Source organism: Dasypus novemcinctus, chromosome 11 (genome assembly GCF_030445035.2).
Source record: "Dasypus novemcinctus isolate mDasNov1 chromosome 11, mDasNov1.1.hap2, whole genome shotgun sequence".
Lineage (NCBI taxonomy): Eukaryota > Metazoa > Chordata > Mammalia > Cingulata > Dasypodidae > Dasypus > Dasypus novemcinctus.
Window position 1 is genome coordinate 107,521,196 of NC_080683.1, and position 27,791 is coordinate 107,548,986.

The following is a 27,791-nucleotide window of genomic DNA, read 5'->3' on the forward strand; positions in this document are numbered from 1 at the left end:
TTCTGGGTTGGAATTAAAGGTGTTTTATATATATATATACACACACATAAATTTGCACCCATAGATGTTTTTACCAAGTATACACTTTAATGGACAGGCTATAAGCACCCACATACCATACTCTGTAGAGCACTTAAATGTTTCATGATGGATGACACCTGCATTTCACTGTTGCTTTAGTTTGTGTTTTTCTAATAACTAGCAAAGTTGAGCAGCTTTTTGTATATGTTTTGCCATTCACATTCCCTTTTTTTGCTAATAGCCTCAACATATTCTTTGTCCATTTTTCTATTGAATAGTTTGCCTTTTTCTTGTTGATTTATGAGTATCATATATATTCTAGGCATTAAACTTTCATCTGTTATGTATGTTGTACATGTTTTCTACCTTTCTGTTGCTTACCTGTTCATTTTATTTATTATAATGCTGACATATTTTATGACTTTTGCATTTGGAGTGTTAGGTAGGCTTTTCTCTGATTGTATTTCCTCTTAACGGTTTTATAATTTTATTTTTAACAGTTTTGTTATCCATCAGACATTTGATGTTGTGTAAAACGTGAAGCAAGGAAATAGTGATGGATTTCAGAATCTTTCTGCCTCACCTACCCCTCTAGTTCCATTACCATCGAAGTTTCTGGATTTCTGCAATAGCCTGCTAACGGATCTTCTTCCCTTTACATTTGCTCCCCTTAGGCTATTCTCAGTAGGACAACTACAGACCTCTTTTTAAAATGGAAAATAGCAACAGCTCCCTTTTCACACAGAATAAAACCAATGTCTTTAGAATGACTGAGATGATCTGACTATTGTCCTCCTGACCTTGTCTCCTAACATACTGTCCCTCACTCCCTTCCTCCATCCCTCTCTGTCTTCATATTTACACTGGTTTCAATTTATACATCACCCCAGATCTGTGCCCATGCCCAGCCTTCTGCCCAGAGCGTTCCAGAAATGGCTTGCTCTGTTACCATGACCTCAAGCCAGATTACGGCTACTGTGGTTGCCCCTGCTTTAGACTGATAATCCCTCTGTGCCTGCTGTTCCTGCTCCTTCTTTAATGTGGGCACAACTTATCTCTTATCTCCTGTCTTGTAGATCCCCTATTGAATCTGAGTTTCAAGAAAGAGGCATTTTACAAAGCCCCCAGGCATGGGCAACACTGAAGTATTAGGGTTAATAACTAATTGGTGAACTTTGACCAAAGGTAGCTAGGGGTTGTATTAGTCAGCCAAAGGGGTACTGACACAAAATACCAGAAATTGGTTGGTTTTTATAAAGGGTATTTATTTGGGGTAGGAGCTTAGAGATAACAGGCCATAAAACATAAGTTACTTCTCCCACCAAAGTCTATTTTCACATGTTGGAACAAGATGGCTGCCGATGTCTGCAAGTGTTTGGCCTCCCTGGTTTCCTCCCTTCCAGGGTCTTGCTTCTCTCTGGGTTCAGGGTTCCTTTCTTCCCTGGGCTTGCTTCTTCCTGGGCCCAAGATTCCTCTCTTCTTGGGCTTGCTTCTCTTTCCTCTGTGAGCTTACTTCCCAGGGCTCCAGCTTAAGGCTTCAGCATCAAACTCCAACATCAAAACTCCAACATTAAGAACCCTCAACCCTGTCCTTTGCCATGCATTTTATTTGTGAGTCCCAACCCACTGAGGGGTGGGGTCTCAACACCCTAATCATGTGGCCCAATCAAAGCTCCAATCATAACTCAATCATGCCCAGGTACAGACCAGATCGCAATCATAATCCAGTATCTATTTTTGGAATTTGTAACTGTATCAAACTGCTACAGGGGTCAATGGATATATTCTTCTCCCTCCTTCTGCAGAGAGAATAGGTTCATGTGATCTTTCTGAAGATGTTGTCTTAGTTGGGCTGCTATGACAAATACCATGGGATGGTTGACTGAAACAACAGGAAGTTATTGGCTCATAGTTTTCGAGGCTAGAAGTCCAACATCAAAATATCAACAGACCACTTTTTCTCCTGGAGTCTGCATTTCTGCTGCTGGTTTGCCAGCAATCCTTGGGTTCCTTTGGTTGTAGATGCATTTCTTCCCCAGTCACATGATGATTTCCCTCTCCTTCTCTGCCTTCTCCTGACTGCTGACTGTGTTTGAAGTTCCTCTGTTTGTAAGAACTCCAGACGTACGGATTAAGGCCCATCTTGATTCATTTTGTCCTCATCCAAATAGGATCTTCGGAGATCCTATTCACAAATGATTCCTCACCTAGATGGCCAGAGGTCAGGTTTTGAGCATATCTTTATGAGGAACATGTTTCAATCCCCAAAAATGTCTTGTATGACCAAGCTACTAGCTTGTCATAAAACTGTGTCCAGGTCAATATGTACTCTCTTATATTTACTCTATCTCATTCCCTGCCTTACTCCATTTTTCTATCATTCCTGCTTTCCTGGGATTGTGCTACACAATAAAATATTATCACAGAAGTGTTTGCTTTAGGCTCTGCTTTCTAAAGTACCAGAATTATGACAAGTCTCTCTTCAGTTGGCACTTTTTTACAGGTAACTATACCAACAATTCAGTCAGCCCATCCAGCATCTCTTTGGCCTTCCTCTACTTTTTCATTTGTTCCATGCATTTATTATCTAACATATAATTTATTTAATCATTATGTATATTATTTTTATCTGCCCCCTTCCCAATAAAAGCTTTAAAGCTATAGTAAAGCAGGAATTTTTGTTTTGCTGTTAGCTATATCTCTACCACCAAGTACAATGCTTTGCACATAGTAGGCCTTCAATTAATATTAGCTTAATGAATTAAAAGTATGGGTGCTGGTATTAATGCCATGACTAGGCATCACCTCCCTTGCTGCTGCAATGAATTTGAACTGCTCTTTGCTTCCATTAGATGTGGATTCAAAGCCTTGCTGGGGTAGGAGCACCTGGGTGGCAATGTTTAGCAGTCTCGCTCTCATCAGCTTCCAAAAAAGTCTCTGGTTTTTTGTCTTCTGTATTGGGAGACAAGGTCCAAAAATCAAGTAGTAACTGAGTTCCCAAAAAAAAAAAAGACTAGCCAAATAAAGAAAAAAAGATAAATGCTTCTTATATGTTCACATTGGATTTATAAATTAATTAGAAGGGGCTCTTTAAGATGTTGAATATCCCTATGCAGGATTATGGTGGCATACTTCTCTCTTTATTTAGGTCTTCTTTTATGTTCCTCAGATTTTTTGAAATGTTTTACATACAAATCTTATACATTTCTTAGTGTATTTATTTTTCTAGATAGGATTTTTCAAATCTATTAATAGTTTGAATAGGTATTCATTTTCTAATTGATTGGGTTACATGTAAATATATTGCTTATTTATTTCTACTGTAATTTGAATATATCTTCTTTGCTATATTCAATTATTTAAAAAATAATTTGTCATTTTTTACTTTTAGTCATTAAATTTATTTGGAATTTTTTAACATATAGAGTTTAGTAAAGTTCTGACTTGATTTTAGTTTTTCAATTTCTCAACCTATTCCTAAGCTTTTATAATTGAATATCCCTTTTTTTCTCCTCACTAATTTACATTCAGACGAGCATATATTGGATCACTTATGTTCACATTTGTTTCTCGACTAGCTACGTCCTTAATTACTTCCTCCACACCCATTCTTCAACTTCAGAGAGAAATCTATTCCCTTGACTGTGTGACTGTGTGGTCTCTACAAAAAGCCTTCATAAGAACTGAAAATAACCATCTGGCGGTCTCCAATGGCAATTACCTCAACATATGTAACCCACACCTGGCTGTTTCCCTGTGCTTCCTATCTTCGTCATTAACACTGCCAGACAGCCAGTTGCTCCAGCCAGAAACTTTAGGATAATCCTTAAATCCTCATATCCGGTTGGCTAACAAGTCTCATTACATTCACTCTCTCAGACATCTCCAAAATATTTTCTCTCCTCCCTACTGACACTGCAGCTGCTTCATTGGAGTCCTGTCCTCTGTCACATCTCAGCTTAGATGTCACTCTTCAGAGAGAGTTTCCCAGTACCCTATTTAAAGAAGCCTTCCCTTACAGCTACTGTTACATCCCTTGCTTGTTTCCTTTATAGGCATGACTTCGAATGACTCATTTAAGTCTGTACTTATTATTTGTTTCTCCACTAGATTCTAAGTGCTATGACAGTGGGACCTCATCTCCCTTGTTTTCTGGAGTAACCATATTGTCTAAGACAGTTTCTAGTTCATAAGAGACACTTAAAAATTATGTGTTACAAGAATGAATGCATGAATGCCACAACAAGCTCTTATCAGGTGGTTTCTTTTCTTCCATTTTCATTACTCATCTTTTCCAATCAACTGTCCATGCTGATAAAATTGTTTATCAACAAATATTTTCCCATTGCCTTCTTGAGAGTAAGATAAATAAACATCATTTTCCTTAGCTGATAAAAAGTGGTATAACTACTTTTAATCTACTTTAAATGAGATTTAGAGTAGAGCTGAATGCACAATATTTGGTCAAAATGTTAACTTTCATACTGGATTTTAAATTCAGCATTCTGCAGAACAGATTCTCTTTAGAGTTTTAAGGGGGGATATGAATTCCAACTACTTTATCTATTTTCCATTGATTATTTTTCTTTTTTCTTTATACTTTTAATCGTTTTCCATATTTAAATATCTTATAAAATATTATTCTCTTCCATCTTGAGCTATAGAAATTCTACAGAATTATATTTGTGATTGGCTTATAAAGTTGGTTTCTCTCCATCATTCTCTCTTTCACAGACCATGTGATTGTGTGTGGATATTGAGACATTTAAATTTTAGTATCTCTCTTCTTCAAATAGAAATTAAAAAAAAAACACGTAATTTGTGATCATGAATTTTATTTTTAATAGTTCTCAATAATAAATTGGTTATAATATATTGGGAGTAATTTTTGCTACTGAATACATTTCCATATAGTTTTATGATATGTTTTAATAAATCCTTCTAAGATGGAAGATAAATAAATATTTCTAAATTTTTGTTATCTTTTTAGAATTATTTTTAATGATTTTAACTTGAATTATACTTTGTACTTTTCATTCTATGGTATTTTCACCTATATGTTTTTCTTCTTTAGTCGGTCTTTGTAATTATATAGACAAGATACACTTTTTGTATATGGGAATTTCCTATTTTGTAAATCAACTCTTTAATTTTCTGATCTTTAATGCTACTTTCTAATATAAAATTTCCCACATTGATTGTCAATTCAACATTTTGTGATTAGAGAATGTGTTTGTAAATAAGTCCCTGTCTTATTAATAAATAGTGCTATAAGTTCACCCTTATCGACAATATCAATAACAAACTAAATACTCTGACATAATTTATAACTTTCCAAAAATTAATTGGGATAGCCATACTTGTTTTTCACTATCTTTATGTTATCATAATCTTTAAAGTTTACTTTGTGATGCACTATTCAAATATAGTTTGACTTTTTAAATGCTGTGCTCTATTTCAAAGGCCATATTATTAATATTAACAGTAATAGACTAGTCTTCAGCTATGATACTTGACCTAATATGCCAAGAATGCTATGACACATACCACACAATGGTTGGCTTAAGCAGAGGGAATTTATTATCTCATGATTTTGGAGGGTAGACATCCAAAATCAAGGTATTAACAGATCATGCTTTCTCCCAGAGTTTGTAGCATTTTGGTGCTGGCTTGCTGGAATCTTTAGGTTCTTTGGCTTTTATCTCTGCCTCTATCACTTGGTGATCTGCCTCTCCTGTGTCTTTTCCTTTCATTTTCACAGACTTCTGGCTTTTTCTGGTTTCTGGCATCTACTTCAATGTCCAATTCATATGCTTATATGGACTAAGGCCTGTTCTCCTCCAGTGTGGCCAAACTTAACTAATAATAAAATCTTCAAAGTTCCTATTGAAAAACGGGTTCACACCCACAGGAAGGCTGATTAAGACTTAAACATATCTTTTGTGAGGTACATGGTTCAATTGCTAATGTTGTATTTGGTTACATTTCTTAAATCATTAACTAAGATGAATTATTATTATGATTTTTTCAAACCTTTTGTTACTAGTTAAAAACTGTCATTTGAGACTTCTCCCAGCCATGAGGTTGGGCAAACTAACTGATATTGAGTTTGAGCTGTCTCCGTAAAAAACTAGAAAACTGGAAAAAATATATAAATGTGCTTTCAGATATTGGAAAACAGACAGTGCAAAACTGAACTCCCTGAAAAACAGAAACAATCAAGATGATTTCAACAATTGACCCAACTTTCTCCAGTTTCTGAACTGCAGCACAGGGAGAGCCTACCCAAGCAAGGCACAAGTCCCACTGACTGGTAGGATAGAGATCAGAGTTTGGAATTCTAAGGCAACTGGAATTTGGGAAGCAGAGTACCACAGGGGTGTTTATGAGGTACTAAGCCCCAGAAATCTATAAGGAGGTCCCCTTGAATCTATGACTTAAAATCAGACTTCTCATGTAAATGAGGCAACTCCATGCAATCATGGAAAGAATGCTCTATTTTGTCAAATGTCTTTTCTGTGTCACGGAGAGGATTATGTGATTTTTTTCCTTCAATTTATTATTGTAGTTTATTACACTAATTGATTTTCTTGTGTTGAAAAGCCCTAGCATACCTGGGATAAAACCCACTTGATCATGGTGTATAAGTCTTATAGAGTACTTTTGGGTTCGGTTTACAAGCATTTTTTAAAGGAATTTTGCATCCATAGTCATTTGAGATATTGATAGGTAATTTCTTTTTCATTGTATTTTTATCTGGTTTTGGTATTAGGATGATGCTGGTTTTATAGAATGAGTTTGTGTTCTTTCCCGTTCAGTTTTTTGGAAGAGTTTGAGCAAAATTGGCATTAGATCATATTTGAATGATTGGTAGAATTAGCCTGTGAAACCATCTGGCCCTAGGATTTTCATCTTTGGGAGATTTTTGATGGCTGTTTCAATCTCTTTACTTTTGATTGGCTTATTGAGGTCTTCCATTTCTTCTAGGATCAGTGTAGGTTGTTTGTGTTTTCTTGGAATTCATCCATCTTGTCTACATTGTCTAGTGTTTCTGCATACAATTATTCTTAATGATTTCTCTTATTTCTGTGGGGCCAGTAGACATAAATACCTCCCCTCTCATTTAGGATTTTATCTTTTTTTGCATCTTATCTCCTTTTTTCTTCATCAGCCTAGCTAAGGTTTTGTCAATTTTCTCAACAAACTTTTGCTTTTGTTGATTCTCTCTTTTGTTTTTTGTTCACAGTTTCATTTATTTCTGCTCTGATCACACAAAGGCAGTACTGAGAGGGAAATTTATAGCCCTCAATCTTACATTAAAAAAGAAGAAAAAAAAAAGAAAGAGGGAAAATCAAGGACCTAACTGAATACCTGGAGGAATTAGAAAACAAAACAAAACAAAACAGCAAACTAATCCCAAACCAAGCCAAAGGAAAGAAATAATAAAAATCTGGCTAACATCTTAAGTACAGCCTCATGAGAGACGATGAATGAGAACCACCCAAATAAACTGTTCCTGAATTCCTGGTCCACAGTAACTTAGAGATAATAAAAGTTTGTTATTAATATTTAAAGTGAATATATTTGGGGTGATTTGTTATACAACAATTGATAAGTCTTAGATTAGATTCACAGTTATAGTTGGAGAGGGCAATAGTTTTCTCTTAGTAATTTATAGAACAAATAGACAGTAAATAAATAGGCATAAAGAACTAAGCTATTAGCCAACTTGACCTAATTGACTTTACAGAACTTTCCACCTAAAAGCAGCAGAATACTGATGTTCTCAATTACACATGGAACACTCATCAAGACTGACCATATGCTGGAATAAAACATAAGTCTTAATAATTTTAAAAGTATTGAAATTATCTATATTATGGTCTCTGATTTAAGGAAGTTAAATTAGAAATTAATAACATTAAGTCATATAGTAATCTCCACTCCAATTTGAGATATTATTATCACACTTCAAAATAACATGAGTCAATGAAGAAATAACAAAAGAAATTTAAAAAGTTGTATTTAATTAAAATAATCCTAAGTATGGGATGCAGCGAAGTCTGTGCTTAGAGGAAAATTTAATTTAGAGTCTTAAATGCTTCTATAAGGAAAGAAAGAAGGTCTATAATCAATGATCTAAGCTTCCATCATAAAATACTGAAAAGAAGAGTGAAGTAAAATCAAAGTAAGTAGAAGGGACGAAATTTTAAAGATGCTGGGGGCAATCATTGAAACAGAAAATGGACAAAGCATAGATGAAATCATGAAGCCAAAGCTAATTCATTGAAAGAATCAATAAAATTAACAACCTCTAGTTAGACTGATTAAAAAAAATATACAAATTATCGATATTAAGTAAAAGGGGTCATCACTAGAGAGCCCACAGATATTAAAATGATTATGAATGGCTTTATGTCATTAATTTGACAAATTAGACAAAATGGATAAATTGCCTTAAAGATACTAATTACCAAAATGACAAAAGATGAAATAGAATATATGAACCAACCTACTTAAAACATTTTATTTATAATTTATAATTAAAAACCTTCCAAAAAAGAAAACTGTTGGTCCAAGATGGTTTCATGAGTAAATTTTAAAAAAATATTTAGTAAAAGAATAATATAAACTCGACATGAATTCTTTCAAAAAGGACAATTTTTCAAGTAATTGTATAAGACCAGCATTACTCTGACACCAAAATCAAATAAAGATATTACAAGAAAATATATTATAGAATAATATCCCTCTTGAACATAGACTCAACAATACTTAACAAAATATTAATAAATCTAAACCAGCATATATAAAAGGAATAATGCATTAGGCTAATTGGAGTGTACACCAATGCTACAAGTCTGATTTAACATAGAAAAACCAGTCACAGTAATTCATATTAACTGAACAAAGAAAAATCATGCTTATCAAAATAGATGCATGATAAGCCTTTGACAAAATTTAATGCTTTTTCAACCTAAATACGTCAGCAAACTAAGACAGAAGGAAACCTCCTCAACCTGATAGAGAGGGCTAATTGAAAACCTGTAGCCGTCATCATAATGGTGAAAGAATGACAACCTTTCCCTTATGATCAGAAACATGGCAAATATGCTCACTCTCTTCATTTCTATTCAGCTTTGTACTGGAGGTCATAGACAGTGCAATATGACAAGACAAAATATAAAAAGCATACAGTTCAATAAGGAGAAAGTAAAGCTACTTATGGATGATGTGTACATAGAAAATCCTAATAAATTTACATATAGGCTACTTGATGTGAATTTCACAAGGTTTCATGGGTCAGTGTCAATTATATTACTTTAGGAAAATTTAAATTGAAAAATACTGTTTTTAATAGCATCAAAATACATGAAACTGGGATGAATTTTGTTCAAGACAGACATAGAAAATTACAAGCACTGCTCAGGATATTCAAGATATAAATAAATGGAGGCATACAATGCTAATGGATTAGAAGACTCCAAATTACTAAGATATAAATTTTGCCAAAACTAATCTATAGTTTCAACTCAATTGAAATCTATCTTCCTGTAGACCTTTTTTTTTGGTAGAAATTGGCATGTTGATTTTGAAAACTACATGAAAATAGTAAAGAACTTAGAATAGTAAAAAGAGTTTTTGTAAAATAAAGCTGTAGAATTTACATTACTTAACTTTGAGGCTTACTATAATGCTACAGTAATCAAGATTATAATATTGGTATAAGGATATACATACATACATAAATAAATACATGCAGATGGTGGACTTGGCCCAGTGGTTAGGGTGTCCGTCTACCACATGGGAGGTCCGTGGTTCAAACCCCGGGCCTCCTTGACCCATGTGCAGCTGGCCCATGAGCAGTGCTGATGCGCACTATGAGTGCCTGCCACCCAGGGGTGTCCCCCACATAGACGAGCCCCACACGCAAGGAGTATGCCCCGTAAGGAAAGCTGCCCAGCACAAAAGAAAGTGCAGCCTGCCCAGGAATGGTGCCGCACACATGGAGAGCTGACACAACAAGATGATGCAACCAAAAGAGACACAGATTCCCGCGCCGCTGACAACAACAGAAGCAGACAAAGAAGACGCAGCAAATAGACACAGAGAACAGACAACCGGGGAGAGAAATAAATAAATAAATAAATCTTAAAAAAAAATTTTTCCTTTAAAAAAAATAAATAAATACATGCATGCATGCAGCATACATACATACACCAAGAAAAAGAAAGTCCTGACTTTTGATAAATGAGCCAAGGTAATCAGATGGGGAAATGATATCTTCTCATAAAATGGTACAGAAATGACTGAATATTCTCATGGGAAGATAAAAATGAACCTATACCACACAGCAAACATGAACATTTACTTGAAATAAATTAAAGACCCCAATGTAGAAATAAGACTATAAAACCTGTAGAAAAACCTAGAAAACAACTTTGGAGTGGATTAATATTTCTGAAACAACATATAAAAAGTATTACCTATAAATGCAGAACAATAAATTAGACTTCATCAGAATTAAACACGTCTGTCCTTTGAAAACACTCAAGAAAAAAGAAAAGTCAAATCACAGATCAAAAGCAATATATAATGTTTTAAATATATTTGACAATGGATTTTCCCCAGAATATATATTTAAATCTTACAACTTAATAATAAAATGACAAAACAATTTTACAAAATGGGGAAAATACTTGAAGAGATATTTCACAAAAGAAGAGATACAAATACCCATTAACCTCATGAAAATATTTTCAGTATCATGAAAGAAATGCAAATGACAGGTCCAGCAAGATACCACTAGGCAACCACTAAAGTGGCTTAAAAAAAAAAGATGGAAACTATCAGGAGTTGATAAAGATATGGAGAATCTGGACCTCATATATATTGTTGGGGGATTCTGAAATAACCATATTGGAAAACAGTTTCACAGTTTTATAAAAATCAATCATATACATACCAACAATTTCATTCCTAGGAATTTAGAAATATAAGCAAATGTCCACACTCAAATATTTGCATCAGCTTTATTTTTAATAGCCTTAACTTAGTACAATCCAAATGTATTTCAAGTGAATAGATAAACAAATGGTGATGTATCCATAAAATGGGATACTAGGCAGCAATGAAAAAAATGCAAATTACTGATATAAAGCAACAACATGGCTGTTCCTCCAAAAACTTTATGCTGAGTGAAACAAGTTAGGCACAAAAGACTATATGCACTATTATTCCATTTATGTGAAATTTGAGAAGAGCTTTTGGGGATTGAATCCCACAACAGGCATGTTCAGGAGCTAACTGCTGGTTCTATGTCTATGAACACATTTATAAATAGTACCTTTAAATATGATTAGTTAAGATGTCCCCAGACTGAATGGAGGGGGGAGGGGAGTTTAATCCAATATGGTTGAATTCCTTATAAGGAAAATAAATTGGACAAAGAAGGAGAAGCCATGGGATGTGAAAGCTAGAAGTTAATGCAACCAGAAGAGAAAGGAGAGGGTATTGTCATATGCCAAAAGGATCAGGAATCCAAAGTTTGCTGTCCAGCCAGAGTGCTACTGATCTAACCTCTGAAACCACGAGCCAATAAATTCCTGTTGTGAAGACAACCCACTATGTAGTATTTGTTTTAGCAGCCTAGAAACCAGAACAACAGCTAAAACGAACCCATAGTGACAGATATCAAATCAGGGGTTGCCTGTTTCTAGATATGGAGGTGGGGCATTTAAAAGGGCACAGATAGGTGTTTTAATTTGCTAGGCTGCTGAAAACAATATACCCTGAAATGGGGTGGCTTTTTTTTCTCTCTCTCTCTTAATATATATATATATAAATATATATATTATTTTTTAAAAGACAGATTACATAAATTTTACTTAAAAAATATAGGGGATTCCCATGTACTCTGCTCCCCACACCTCCCACATTTTCTCACATTAAAAACACTCTTCATTAGTGTGTTAAATTCATTGCAATTGATGAACACATTTTGGAGCATTGTCACTAAATGTGGATTATAGTTTACATTATAGTTTATACTGTCTCCCACACAATTCTGTAGGTTATGACAAGATATAATGGCCTATATCTGTTGTTGCAATGTTTACTCTCACAGGAATGGATTAGCTTTAAGAACAAGATTTTCTGGGGTGCATACAGTTTCAAACTACTACAATAGATTAAATATACTATTAATTGGGTGATTGTTAGATGAGCGTTCACATTTTCCAAAATGTTTCAGATGGATGCATTTATTGTATGCAAATTATATATCAATTAGCTTTATTTGAAAAAAATATATACCTCTGCTGACTCTGCATAATTTTGTTAAATAAATTTTAATTTTTCCCCCTGTATTTATTCAAACAAGTAGAATTGAGATCGGAGATCATAGTTTTATGCCAAAGATGTTTTATATAAAATAAGGAATCCAGGCAAGTTTATTAATTTCAAGAAAATGGGTGCAAATATAGATTACAAAAATTAAAGTGGATGTGGCTCAACCAGTTGGTCACCCACCTACCACCTGGAAGGTCCTGGGCTCAGGTCCCGCTGCCTTCTGGAGAACATGGAACATAAGCAAACAATGAATAGACAGATGAGCGGCCCATCTAGGGGTGGGGGGATAAGTAAACTTTAAAAAAGTAAAATAAAATAAATCTTAAAAAAAAAACCTGTGGGTTTAGAGGTGGTAAAAGGCAAAAGAGAAGTTTCTAGAAGTAGAGTGGTTTGTCCTCATATCACAGTGATGGTTAGCAACTAACCATTTTGATTTTTCTTTCTAGTCATCTCATAAAGACTAATTTGAGTTGAAGCCATGATATGGTCATTGTGTGAAAGTAATCTTTCTGACATAGAAGTAGGTTAAGCAGCTTAGTTTAGGGTGCATCTCTGCTATGAAAGGTGCCTGTAAAACCCTTTCAAGCAAAATTAGAGAAAATTAGAAATATTTGAGTATTAATCATAATGAACCCTTGAATAGTATCAATTTTACTATTGCTAATTATTATACTAGATAGGGCAAAAATGTGCAGAGTGGGCCACAGTCCATTTGTAAATTTCCACAGTAAGGCAAAAAAGCCCAGAATGTTTCCTATGCTTACTGACAGAACGAAGGACGGTGGATAATATTAAGGGATGGTTCTTGGCCAGTGGCTCTCAATAAATCATATTAGGAACAATATCCATTTTCTGAAAGGAAATTCATGGATAACATAACCTAACTACAATCTAATACTTAATATAATGTCTAAACTAAAAAAAAAAAACTCATATAAAACTATGTATTTGCAATATGTAAATGCTTGGCTGAAAGTACTTTCATAGGCAAAATGAAATAGAAGCCTGCACCTTCTCCTAGAATTGCTGTCAACATGGCTGATAGGGTATTGATATTGTCTTGGTGACTTAAATCCCAGGAAGAGGACTGTCATTAGTGATGGGATTTTCCAAAATGGTAAACAAATCTTGGTAAAAGTTTTTTAAAAAGTACATCATTTCTGCCATTTGTATACAAGATTCTTCCTGGAAAATAAGGTGCATAATAAAAGCATGATTTTTTTTCCCTTTAATGTACAAAACCAACTTAAGTTAGGCTTGTGGCTCAGTGGTTGAGTGCTGGCTTTCCATATACAAGTTCCTGGTTCATTCGCTGCCCCTGGTACCTTAAAAAAAAAAAAAAAAAAGTCTAACACAAAGCTCTTTGCCTACTTGGATGCCCAGTTACCCTACTCGGAAGTCCGTGTTCGGCAGTTTCATGGTGTAGGAATGTCCAGTCCATTGCTGGACAACTGACCCTCATATACTAATGCCAGGAGCACTCCTCAGTCATCCAGTTACTGAAGGACACCCCCGAGTCTCCCAAACACCCAGTAAGGAGCTGTTTCAAACCTTGTGAAAGCCACAGGTGTGGGCCCTGAGCAAACAACCAACCACCAAATAAGTAATTAGGAGCTCTCATGCGAACCAAGGGGTGGCAGAAAAAATCCCAGAAATTCTGTGGGTTGGAGGGAAGAAACCAGAACGGAAGAGGCCAAATTTCGAATCTGAAAGGAAACAGTTGCAAAAGCCTCTTCCCCCTGTAAATTAGTGGCCAGCAGCTGAATTAAAACCTCCCCTCTAAAGTTTGTGTCTGTCATCAACACTTCAGTGGAGCAAGGCACCATATTTTATCTTGCCTCCCCCCAGCCTTCTTGCCCTGCCAGCATCTACCAAGCAGTCACTTCCATTGCTGGATGTGCAGTGTCCCCAGAGGCCACCTTCCCGCCTCTTCATGGTGTGAGATTCTTTGGTCACTTGTCAGGCCCGTGGCCTCTGGGACAGCGTTGTCTGCCACGTGCATCACCTGGGAGCACAGTGGCTGCACCCACAGTTTTGCAGGCCTTTCTTGGGCGGTTCATCTACCCTTCAGGGAAGTTTCCGAGCTGTTGCAGATTTCCCACCAATAATGCTTTCCATGTGTAGGGACTTTACAGATCACAAAGTGCTTTCACATCCATTACTTCCCCTAACTCCAAAGAAGTTCAGTTAAGAGCTCAAGACGAGCAGGGATCCTTCCTCACAGGGAAGGATGGTCCTTTTTCCTGGAGGACCCTTTAAGGCCCGCGCCTGGCGGTCCGTGGGGCAAGAGCCTGGGAAGGGGAGGGTGGGGGAGTGTCCTTCTTCTCCCCCCACCCTCAGCGGCGGCCGAGCCAAAGCCGGCGGGGGCGTCCCCTCCTCCTCCCCGGCAGCTGTTGCTCGCGCCGCGCAGAGCCCGGGTCGGGACTGGGCGGCAGCGGCGGCTCTCGCGCCCGAGGAGGAGATCCGCTCGGGCCCACGATGCCAGGCGGCGCCAGGGGCCTCCTCCTCCTGCTGCTCACCGGGCTTGGGGCCCTCGGGAGCGGCCAGGCACAGCGGCCGCAGCCCCAGCGGCACCCCAAGGCGCATCAGCAAAGAGGTACAGTCGAGGCACGGGCTGTGGGTTCCATCCTCGGCGGGGCCCCGCGGCTCCTGCGCCCCTTCTTTTTCGAGAGCGGCGGGCCTGGCACGCTCTCTGGCTGGACCCCCGAGGAGCGCGCTGGGGGTGAGAGGGGCTGAGCTGGAGGCAAGGTCACTTTCCACTCTTCCGGGGGCTGTGGGGGGAAATCGCCCGCACCCCCAGCCGGGAGATGAAGCGCTTGCCGTGGTCCCTTCGTCTCTGAGATGACTCGCTCTCTCTGTATATGCAAGATAGTGATTTTCGAAGTCTTTCCAAGAGACGCGCTTTTTCAAATTGAAAAGAAAAAGTTTCTCCAAGTCGGATTCAATCCCTGCAGAGGAAGGTTTCCCACGCTGTTTGTTCTTCTGGGAACTTTATAGAGGAAGCTGATAATACCTTTTTTTTTTCTTTTTTTTCTTTTAAGGGTCTTTGTTTCCAATGTAGTGTGACCCAGGAACAATTTGAACAGAATGTATAAGTATGTGGATGTTTTTCTTTCAGGAGAGCAGCCCTTCCAGCCTCACCTTTTCTTTAGTCAACTGTCCTATCCCAGGTGTCCTACTTTATATCATAGTGAAATGTCTCCTCTTGCTTGAATACAAAAAAGACTTTTATGTCATGCGTATTTTAGTTGAGAACGCAATGAGGAGATATAAACTTAAGGGGAGTTTTGACGACAGAGTTAAATGTAACAAATTATTCTCCTTAGAGCTCCTTAATGTTTATATGCATATCATTTCTGAAACTCTTGGGAACCTCTGAGGAGTTATTTTATTATCATGAATTTTAAAAGGAGCACATGTGCAACATTTTAAAATAGGATTTGAAATAAATTCTTTCAGCAAGTATTTCTGTAGGTTGGAAAATATATATCAAAGTAAAAAAATATTTAAGAAGCGATTTTAAATTTAATTTCAAAATGTTTATCCTAAGAGTACAAAATCTAAAGATCAGAAGCTCTTTAAAGTTTTGAAGAGGCCGAATCTGCTGAAGTTTTAAAATACACTTATTCCTCTTCTAGTAAACTGGAATAAAGCTATGTCAATATTTCTGATAGTTTTCCTTCTTATAATATGTGTTTTTTTTAACGAGAATAAATATACCCTAAAGCTCATTACTACAGTAATAACTCCGTGATTAAAATTCCAAGGATAACAGTGACCTTGAGTTCACTATCTAACTTTTTTCTTCTATTTTTACTTCTTGGTGAAGTGAAGTGGGGTCAGCTTGACTTAATTAATAGAATTTATGGGACAGTGATTTTGAGAATATCCCTGGCAGTTGATTTTTTAAAAATACCACTTATAGCTGTTAACTTTGCTCAGTTATGATATATTTTAACAATACATATTATATTGTTAGGCAGCTGGGAGTGAAAAGGACCCAGAAGCACCAGCCCTTCTGTCTACTTGGAAGGGAACTGAAGCTCAAAGCATGCAGACTGTGAATTATCTCTCCTCTTCCTCTCTCTGTGCTTTAATTGAGGTGAAATTAACTATGATTTCTGTGGTCCAGGCACGAGGTGAGGTGAGTGCAAAAGGAGACCACTTGCAGTATAGTTTGAGGTTGACACAAAGATAAATCATCAGAACCTATTAATATTAAAAGTATACATAAATATATTTCATAAAACCTTAAATTTATACAGTACTTTATAATTTAAAGGCGCCTTATCTTATTTTACCTTCAGCTATTACTGTTTTTGATGGACAGTTAAAACTTGAGGTTTGAAGTGGCCGTGACCTAAGTTCATGCATCTAATCAGAATAACTTAATTTTCAACAACTGAAAACAATTCCGTTATTGTTTACACTGAAGTTCCCCTTTTTAGGATAACAAGATTTCTTTCTATTTATTTTTTGAGGCTATGCTTCTTTGTCAATGTTGTTCTGTTGAAACAGCTCTTGGTGAAGATTATTAGGTTTGAGTTTGACTGAAGAAATATTTTCTTGGCTATCATCAACTTTTCTGCTTTTGATTATCCTAGTACTGACTTTTCTGGCCAACCACTAAGTGTTTAGAAGGAACCCTGTTTTCCCTTATATCTCTGTGCCAATTTATTAAGAATGTTGACATGGAGCAACCATTTTTAGGTGTTGTAACAGAGTTAAAAATTCAACCAGTTTCTTTTGTTTGACTGGTTTATTTTTTCTTTAAAATCTTGCATGATTTCTAAAGAATAGTAACTTGTAGTATGAATACCGTTGATTCAATAAGAATGTTATTCGGTGGGCGTTCTTTATCTAGATTTAAAGTTGACAAAAAAAAAAGAATGATGTGATGACTGTAGTCCTGCATTTCAGCAAGGCAGTGGATAAAATCTTTTCTCGTGTTCTTGAGAATATGTTGAAATGGAAGCGTAATGGTAGGTAAGTTGCAAGTGATTGAAAAATATTTTCCAAAGAATGCCGCAGAGTGGATCAAGGTCTATCTGGAAAGAAGTCTCTAGGAATATGACAGAGGGTTTTCCTTGTGTGAGCATGCCTTGATAATTGCATGCTGACAAATCTAAGTTTATCAGAATTGCAGGTGGCCCACAATTGATTCAGGATGGCTAGGCTGATTAATGACAGATTCAGGAATTTTAAGGTCTCTATAGCCTGGCCCATGAACAGAACCTTCATGGCGTTTGCTTTATTATGCATATCTAGACATAAAATAATTCCATTTACCTTCTTCTGGAAATTTGTTGTGTCCTTTTTATGTAAGAAATGAGTGCTGAAGAAATACAGGATGAGAAAGACCAGTTTGAACTGTAGCAAACTTAGTTTGAACATGAAGTGTGACATGGTGACAAAAAGATTAGCTCGTTCTTATACAAAGCTCATTGAAGGAGATGGACTAGTTAGTTAGATCACATTTGTGTGCTTCATTGACAAATGTGTGTGAATGCAGAGGAGGGAGAGCAGGCCAGTTAGTGGTCTAAAGATTTTCAGAAGATTAATGTTCCAAGTGAAGCCCTGAGACCTGGAGAGTGAAAAACTTAGGGAAACCAAATCATAACAGAGATCCTCAAATTTTTAGAAGGGTTATTACATGAAAGAAGGACCAAAATGACCTTTCTAAAGGCTGAACTGGAATCCATAGAAGAATATAAAGAAGATTTGAGTTCAATAAAATGGGAGGATACCTGCTCTCCACTCCCATCTCTCTCCTCTCCCACTACCTATCCCTCCCCACTTTGAGCTGTTGTGACATAAATGGGTTGTGTGTGAGAAACTTGCTTCTGAAAATGTCCATGTAGTGACCACATGGACAGTTTATCGGAAATACTTTATGGTGGGATTTCTATATTAAGAGGAGCTTAAAACTCATTAAGTCTGTAGTCCTCTTTCATGTCCAATATTCTAGTAGTATATTCTTTTGCTTTTGGAGTACATACTTGTATGTAAATTTCCGAATTCTTAAAAATGTCAAGAAAAAATTAAATGTATATTGGTGTGTTTTTAGATACCTTCTGGGAATTGAAATAAAAACATATTCTGAGATAATCCTCACACATTTTAGGCAATAATACTTAAAATTTGTGTGGAATTTCCACATTGCCACCAATTGCACAATTTAAAAACATCCTGTGTTATAAAATGTAAAAATGGTTTATAAATTATGTGAGATATTTTCAGGAGATTTATTGTGGTCATAAACCTGGAATTCATTTTTTACTGTATTTTCTTTGGCTACATATGTAACTTATTGGCTTGTTCACTAAACACTGATCTAATAGTCTAGTAAAAATGATTCATAACAGGCAAAATATGGCTGAGAATAAGAACATGTTCCAATATTGACTAAATGTAATAGAATTTTTAAAATGATACAAATTTCATATCTATTATTTCACATAACAGTTATATAAGTACTTGTCTATCTTCTTAAGATTTTTATAACCTTGAATTTCATGCAAAGTCATGAACTGAATCAACATCAAGAGTTGCTGGGGATTATGAAAAAATTGTACATGCTTTGCCAATATTTCCTCACTCCACTTCAGTGACTCTAGTTCCTGAGATATGAGATAGCCATCATGTATACTATAATAATTTTACTGTAAACATAATTCTTCTGTAGATATAATTATTTTAAAATGGTATCCCAAGAGTTCTATCCTGACATGACTGTTTTAAGAAAAGATGAACCTCTGGTTATAGAAAAGGATTTTGTTAAGCAGTAAGAATTTCTGATGTAGCAAAGTTTGGACTTCTTATGCCTTGAACTCTACTGAATAGCTCTGACTGAAAAAAATTTACTTTTTGATAGGTGTCGCATATTAGTATCCCATTTATTTAAGGCAGAACCCTCTCTCTATTTTCCTCTTTGTATGTTTAATAAACATTTATTTTTCATTGACAATGACTAATGTGCCTGACATTTTAGCTTAGACCTCTGAAACCGTGACATTGGTTCTTTCAACCCATGTAGATTTCCCAGTGGAATGTAAAGAAAAAATTCACTTAAACTTTATATGAGAACTCACATGATCTCTCAAAATCTTTGGAATAATGGGACCACAATTCTGGGTCACAATGGAAAGAGAAGAATTGGGACCTAGTAGGGTTTAGAATAGGGAAACTACCCTCAATCTAACCTATATATAGCAAAATTAATATGGTGGCTAGCTGTCCAAATTAGAGATTCCAAAGGGCATACCAAATGTAGGCTTGGGTCAAGACAACATCGCTATCCATTTGGGTTCTACCTTGTGGATGGAGCATGGCTGGAAGAGTTTCCAAGCAGGGTGATAAAAGAATAAAAAAAAAGATTGGTCCCTACTAGTCTTCTATCCCTATTTAGCAACTGGAGATAGAATGAAAAAGATCAGGAAGAAAGGTTTGGTAATGACCGCACAAATTGTTGAGGGTCTATTCCAGAATACTGGGATTTAAGATCTGTGTGTAGTCAGAGCTTTGAATTGGCTAGCTAAAAAGGAATTTAGGAGAAGCTCAGTTGCCATGAGTGAGAAAATATGGTAGAGGTTAGAGAAAGACAAAAATCATGTCAGTTTCACTGTGTTCTAAACTGGTTGAAACAGAAACAAGACTAAGTTCGAGCTTTTACCAATTGGTAAGTCTGAGTTTGAAGAATTTGTGCTGAAAATTGATGGGGTTGGGCCTATGTGTATTAAAATGTGGTTTAAGAATGAATGCATTCAATGAGGAAAATAACAAAAAAATGACCTGCCTTTGTGGATTTTTTTATTCTATTTGAGGTGGTTGTGGAGAAACAGAAATACAATGACTATATAGTGAATCAGTAAATACAACAAATGCCTATGTTACATATATGTAGTGGATGACAAGTGTCCTGGACAAATACAGCAGGCTACAGGGAGCCAGGAGTTCTAGGAATGGAAGGAAGCTGGTTGCAGTTTAAATATGGTGATAGGATTGGTCTCAATGGGAAGGTCATACTTGAGCAAACACTTGAAGGTGGTATGGGAGTTAGTCTTACTTCTAGTGGAAGTGTGTTCTGGTCAGAGTAAACAGTCTTAAAGGGTTTAAGGCAGCACACATTGGAGGGGTCAGAGAAGTAATGGGGAATGCATTATATGCTATTATTGGCCATTGTAAAGATTTTGCCTTTTAGTCTGAGTGAGATGGAGAGCTACTAGAGAGTTTTGAGCAGAATTAAATGAAAGAATAAAATAATAGCTGATACTTCTTTTTTAAAGGTCACTTTAATCTATGGGACTAGACCAACATTTCAAACATAGGATTATTTTAGATTTATCTTTTGTTCCAAACTTCTCATTTATAGAGCAGTTCGTTCCGACTCAGTGACTGTCATTGTGAAGTTCAGCTGCATCTTCATAGCAAATTCTTTTTCCCCTTATGGTATCTTAATCCTATCCCATGATTAAAAGTACACCAGTCCCTCAAAACAATTTAAGGACAGGAAACATCTATTTCTCCTTTTGCCCCGGTGCATGTAAAGATATGTCGTAGGTTTTGTATTAGTCGGCTAAAGGGGTGCTGATGCAAAATACCAGAAATCGGTTGGTTTTTATAAAGGGTATTTATTTGGGGTAGGAGCTTACAGATACCAGGCCATAAGCATAAGTTACTTGCCTCACCAAAGTCTATTTTCAAGTGTTGGAGCCGGATGGCTGCAGACATTTGCAAGGGTTCTGGCTTCCTGGGCTTCTGTTTTCCAAGGTCTTGCTTCTCTCAGGGCTCAAGGTTCCTCTCTTCCCAAAGCTTGCTTCTTCCTGGGCTAGGGGTCCCCCTTCCTGGAACTGACTTCTCTTTCCTCTGTGAGCTTACTTCCCAGGGCTCCAGCTTAAGGCTTCAGCATCAAACTTCAACATCAAAACTCCATCATCAAAAAACCCCAACTGTGTCCTTTGTCATGCCTTTTATCTATGAGTTCCCACCCACCAAAGGGTGGGGACCCAATGCCCTAATGATGTGGCCCAATCAAAGCCCTAATCATAACTTAATCGTGCTGAGGTACAGACCAGATTACAAATATAATCCAATATCTATTTTTGGAATTCATAACCATTTCAAACTGCTACAGGTTTCTTCAAGTAATTTTAAGTAACATGCCCTTTAAAAGCAAAAATATTTTTTTCACAATCCCATGTGCATACCTTGGAGTCCTGGTATTTTTAATTCATTTAAAAATCAGAGCTAAAGTTTAGATACTAATGTTAAAAATGACACAGTGATGTATTGATCTGATGACTTCTTTCATGAAATGAACTTTGAAATCAGAAAAGAATCAGAAACTTATTCTGTGCTCTGGTTTGATTTTTTTAACATCTTTAAGGTTCACTGTCATTCTTACAGTAACCCTTGGACTAAAGTAATGCAAAAATGGTTCTATCATTTTTGAACAGAAGTTAGGTGAAGAAAATCACATAGGCTTTCCCTCCCTCCCTCCCTTCCCTTCTTTGTTTTACTTCTTTTTCCTTTAGTCTACTGTTTGTGAATAAAAGATGATTCTAACAAATATAACCTTTTAAAAGATACCTAAGACAAATTGATTCCTCTCTTCTTTTGAAAATCCACAATTATTACTATCTGAAAAAAGTTTTGAGATATAATCCAAATTCACATGGTTGATTAATGTTAGAGGTTTACTTGGTGAAGATCTATACTGTTGGTGACAAAATATCTTTTTCCAGTCATTTTGAATGTGGGTTTTAATATGGGAGGCTTGATGTTATTTGGCTTTTTAATTTTTTTAAACACATAACATGTAGAAAAAGATTATGGAAGCTAGTCTATTAGTAGGCTATTACTCATGACTTTGGCCATCTGTGACAGACCTAATCTAGTTCAAATAGCAAGTTAATCTATGCAAATTCAGATTGATGAAGGCCGGGGGAAGTGTTTAATGCCTGACGCTTAGGAAAGGCACCTTGTGCAGTGCTAGCTTTATCTCTCCATGTATGGTCTTCTCAGATGACCATGGAGCTGTGCGCCTCCGCAAGGCTCTGCAGTCAACTGCAGCTGGTGTAAGCGTCAGATAGTTTCAGTTGTTTAGTAATATTTAGAGCTTTATGAGTTCTAACACATACATTTACATGGTAGAGCTGTTTAGTAGGGTAATATAATTATCTTTATTTTGTAGAAAGAAAATAGATGCCTAGCAACTTGTCAAGGACAGAGAAAAATTCCAAGGGTAGTTTCAGAATTAGAAATTAGAATATGTTCCTGCTCCTGTTTTCATGGCTCATAAGCTGTCACCTCTTTTCGAGTTTTAGATCTTTATCTTTTGTAAAATTCCTTGAAAAAAAATCATATCACCATATCTGAGTGATGTTAGTTGTAGTGTAATTTGAAACCAGAGATTCATCAAGTATTATAGGAAAACAAGTCTTCCTTTTCACTTAAACCTACACATACATACACATTTAATATTTAAAACTATGCAGAAATACACAAACACAAATACATTACTTAAAACTATGCAGAAAATCAAAAACATTCATCAAATCTTAGTCTTTCTCTTAAGATTCATAGTATTAGAAACTGGACTGTAAGAAAGTATTAACTCTTCACTGGCTTTTTGGAAATAACCTTACAGAAGTTACTTCAGCAGGCTGGAAACATAATGACATTTATTACATAATGAATTCTTTAAAAAAATAGGCAATGCATATGTTAGTGAATAAAAGGAGCAAGAATGAAGCAAGTATACCTAAGAATGAGAGCAGAGTTAATTTCAAAGTCCATGTTTCTGGTATTGCAGAACATTAGCACCTTTATGAAAAGATTTAAGAGTTCCATTGAAAGTTGAACTCCATAGTTAAGACAGAAAATTTCACAATCTTCTGGGTTTTGTATGTACACAGCAATATGTGTAAATGTATGCTTGCGCTTGTGTATGTGTGTATGTAAGCGTGCGTGCATGTACGTATGTATGTATATATGTATTACTATTTCTATTTTAATATAGTCCTTAATTAGTATTTTACCTATTTGGTTTACTTTTTCTTAAATCACTGGATTTTCTGTTTTATCAAAAATCCTGGGCAGCAGACTTGGCCCAGTGGTTAGGGCATCTGTCTACCACATGGGAGGTCCGGGTTCAAACCCCGGGCCTCCTTGACCCGTGTGGAGCTGGCCCATCGCAGTGCTGATGTGCGCAAGGAGTGCCCTGCTACGTAGGGGCGTCCCCCGCGTAGGGGAGCCCCATGCACAAGGACTGCGCCCCATAAAGAGAGCCACCCAGCGTGAAAGAAAGTGCAGCCTGCCCAGGAATGGTGCTGCGCACACGGAGAGCTGACACAACAAGATGATGCAACAAAAAGAAACACAGATTCCCGTGTCGCTGACAACAACAGAAGGAGACAAAGAAGACACAGCGGTTAGACACAGAGAACAGACAACTGGGGTGGGGGTGGGGGGGGAGGGAGAGAAATAAATAAATAAATAAATCTTTTAAAAAAATCCTACAATAAGGTAATCTAAAAATTGTGTTTTTAGAAAATTTTAGTTGTTTTGATAAGTGATTATGGATCAAATAATAAATTGTAAATGGGATCATTATATTTCTCAGTACAGTAGCTATATTGTAAAAGTTCTAAGGTGTAACCCATTTCAAGCTTTTTTGTAATATCTAAGGTCCTATTCTAAAGGGGAAATACAATTAGTAGAGTTTGCCACATCAAATAGTTTTCAAAAACCTCTATAGCTACCACAATTTTCTGACTTATCGCCTGCTGTGCATTTTTCAATTATTAAATGAAGCTGAAAGTATGAAGAAGAATATGAAGCAGTGAGATTGTCATTTCAGGTAAGCTACCTTATCTCATTGGTTTGCTGTGAGGAGTATATAAAACAATGAATATAAAACAAGGAGCATCTATTAAGAGCATCCCAATAAATGTGAATTTTCAAAGTGCCTCAAGAAAAATGAATTAAGTCTAAAATCTGTCTTGGTGCCAAGAAGTTCTCTGGCTCAAAGAAGCACTTTTACCCAACATTGTATGGTTATATCAAACTCAACTGAAGCTGTTTGTGAGTATATTTGCTTATATACTTGAAAACTCAACTGTTAGGTGCCGAGTTTTAGTTGGAATATATATATATTTTAAAGATTTATTTATTTATACTCTGTGTCCATTCACTATGTGTTCTTCTATGTCTGCTGTGTTCTCATTAGGTGGCTCTGGGAACCAAACCTAGGACCTTCTGGGGTGGGAGAGAGGCAGTCATTCTCTTGCATCACCTCCGCTCCCTGATTTGCTGTGTCTCTTATTCTCTGTCCTCTGTGTCTCTTTTTGTTGCATCATCTTGCTGTGCCTGCTCTCTGCATGGGCCAGAACTCCTGTACAGGGCAGTACTCCGTGCAGGCCAGCACTCCGCATGGGCCAGCTTGCCACATGTACCAGCTTACCTTCACCAGGAGGCCTTGGGCATTGATCCCTGGACCTCCTATATGGTAAACAGGAGCCCAATTGCTTGAGACACATCTGCTTCCATAGTTGGAATATTTGCTGTAATATTTCTTTATTCTGAACTTCATAGCTTAGTCTACAATAAATAATGAATGAATGAATATCTCTTTATACCTTAACTTTCCATATACATTCCTCTGCTTTAGAGATAACTTAGAATAATAGAAAGAGGATGAATTTGGGAGACAGCAAGAGTCAGACTCATTGCCAAGTTACCACTTAACTAGGAGCAAAAACCTGAGTCAATGGAGTTTAAATTTCCTTTCAGTTAAAAAGAAAAAAATGTTAGATAAGGTATGTGAAAGTCCTTGGCAGCTAACCAGTAAATATTAGTTCATTTCTCCTTTCTCCTTTGTTATTTGAATGTAAAGCTTACAAATGATATTTGCAATACATATGATATATCCGTTTTGTTTAAGAGCAAAATAGTCTAAAAGTTTTTTGGGTAGACCTGAAGACATTACAGATGAGAAAAATATTATCTTATTGCCCAAGACATTGAAGAATTCTGTCAAGATCACACAAATGAGTAACAGAGATAGGAAGTAATCGAAGTTCCTATAATTAGCCAATAGTTATGTTAGGAGCTCAGTGTGAGAAGTGATTTAAACAGGAAACAGGAATGGAAATTTTAGCTACACTTGGTAGCAATTTATATTTCAAATAAGATATATGGTATGGTAAATATCATTTTTGGTGGATGTGCCTTTTATTAAGCATTGATAAACTATTGTTTTAGAATCCTTTTGATATAGGTAATATATTTTGAACAATGTATGGCACATAGTAAGTGCTCCACAAAGGTTAGTTATCATTTTCAACCTATGAAGCACTCACCCTCATTGAATACCTGTCCAGCTGGAGATGACAATTTAGTTCACATGCTGTACGTTTGAAAGTTAATTTCAGGATAGTCTTCAGTGGAAAGTCTAATCAGATTGTGGAAAAGATCTCAATATAGATACAGACTTTATTTGGACTCTCCCTAATCACTAGGGTGAAAAATAGGCTTGATGACATTATTTAATAGCATTCTGGATTGGAAGAATTTTTAGTGTGTCTATTAATGTATTAAATTTGCTGGTAAATTTCTGAAAAAGTACCTCAGGAAATCAAACAGCCCCTTGCCTGTCTCTGGGAAAATGTGCTCTGCTAAACTTGGAACATTGGATCTTGAAACAAATTCTGACAAAACACTTCTGTAGGCCCTTTTAGTGTTCAAAATGTTTCAAGCATTCCAAATGTATACTGTACAATCCTTCAGGTTTCCAGTCTGATATGTTATGAGTAAAAGCATGGGATTTGTGGTTGGAGTGCCAGGATTCACATTTTGGCTCCAGCATTTCCTAAATATGTAACCTTAAACAATAAATAATTTTTCTGTCCTGAAATTTATCTTTACAACCAAAAAATGAGAATGTAATATTCAAATCTATCTATCTCATAAGGTTGTTATAAGGGTTAAGTGAGATGTGCCATACAAAAATATTATTAATACTATTCATTACATAATAAACGGCAGGACTGGCCTTAGGCATTATTTGCTTATGAAATAATTCTTTGCTCCCTTTTTTTGATTATTTTTCCAATGTCATTTAATATACTTAGTTCTTTATTTTCAAGGGCTCATGACATATGATCCTCAAAAATTGCACAAATCATTTAGTAAGCTTATATACTTTACCGCTAAGAACGAAAACTGGTATCTGAAAACATATATCAGTTTCATAAAAAGATCAGAAATCTTAAATATTTAATGAAATTGTAACAGTTAATCATTAGAATAGCTCAGTGGCTCTTTACATTTTTGCTGAGGTTCCTCACATTCTTAAAAATAATTGAGGGCGGTGGACTTGGCCCAGTGGTTAGGGTGTCTGTCTACCACATGGGAGGTCCGTGGTTCAAACTCCAGGCCTCCTTGACCCGTGTGCACCTGGCCCATGCGCAGTGCTGATGCGTGCAAGGAGTGCCCTGCCATGCAGGGGTGTCCCCCGCGTAGGGGAGCCCCATACACAAGGAGTGCGCCCTGTAAGGAGAGCCACCCAGTGCGAAAGAAGTACAGTCTGCCTAGGAATGGCACCGCCCACACGGAGAGCTGACACAGCAAGATGATGCAATCAAAAGAAACATAGATTCCTGTGCCACTGACAACAAAAGAGGGCAAAAGAAGACGCAGCAGATAGACACAGAGAACAGACAACCGGGGGAGGGGGTAGGGGAGGGAAGATAAATCTTAAAAAAAAAATAATTGAAGCTTTGATTTATTTTAGTTATGTCTACTATTGTATTAGAAATTAAAATTGGGGAGTTTAAGACATTAATTCATTTAAAAATAATATTAGTAAAAATACTACATTGACAAAAATATAGTTTTATTAAAAATAAATTTATATTCTAGAACAAAAAATATAGTGAGAAGCATAGTTTTATATGTTTAAACCTTCTTAATGCCTGGCTTAATAGAAGAGAGCCAGACTCTCATTTCAGCATCTGCATTTACTCTATTGGGGTTTTGTTTAAGTATCTATATTAGTCAGGGTTCTCTAGGGAAATAGAATCAACAGATGATATCTGTCAACAGTAAGAGATTTTATAAGAGTCTCTCACATGACCGCAGGGATGCACAAATCCAGGTTCTCAGGCAGGCTGCAGGTGAAAGTCCAGTGAAGGTCCTTGATGAGTTCCTGAGAGACCTTGGCTGTCCAAAGATGAGCTGGGAAATTCTCTCTGAATTGTGAAATCACTTCCCCTTTTAAGGCATTCAACTGATTGAATAAAACCACAACTCATTTCTGACAGGAATCTCCCTGATTGATGTAGATGTAATTAGCCATCTATGCAGTAAACTCACAGGTGACTGAAGTCCATAAATGTCCTTGTATTACAGTTAGTCCA

At 36.4% G+C, this 27,791-nt stretch overlaps 1 protein-coding gene across 1 annotated transcript in view; it reads left to right on the forward strand.

Annotated features, from left to right (window-relative positions):
- Positions 1–14,547: 14,547 nt before the first annotated feature.
- The window catches only part of LAMA2 (laminin subunit alpha 2), a 588,895-nt gene continuing 575,651 nt past the window's right edge, over positions 14,548–27,791 (forward strand). Inside the window, exon 1 of the mRNA XM_071218658.1 lies at positions 14,548–14,968. Coding sequence (XP_071074759.1) covers positions 14,851–14,968 — 118 coding nt within the window. The 5' untranslated portion in view covers positions 14,548–14,850. The remainder of the gene's footprint in view (positions 14,969–27,791) is intronic.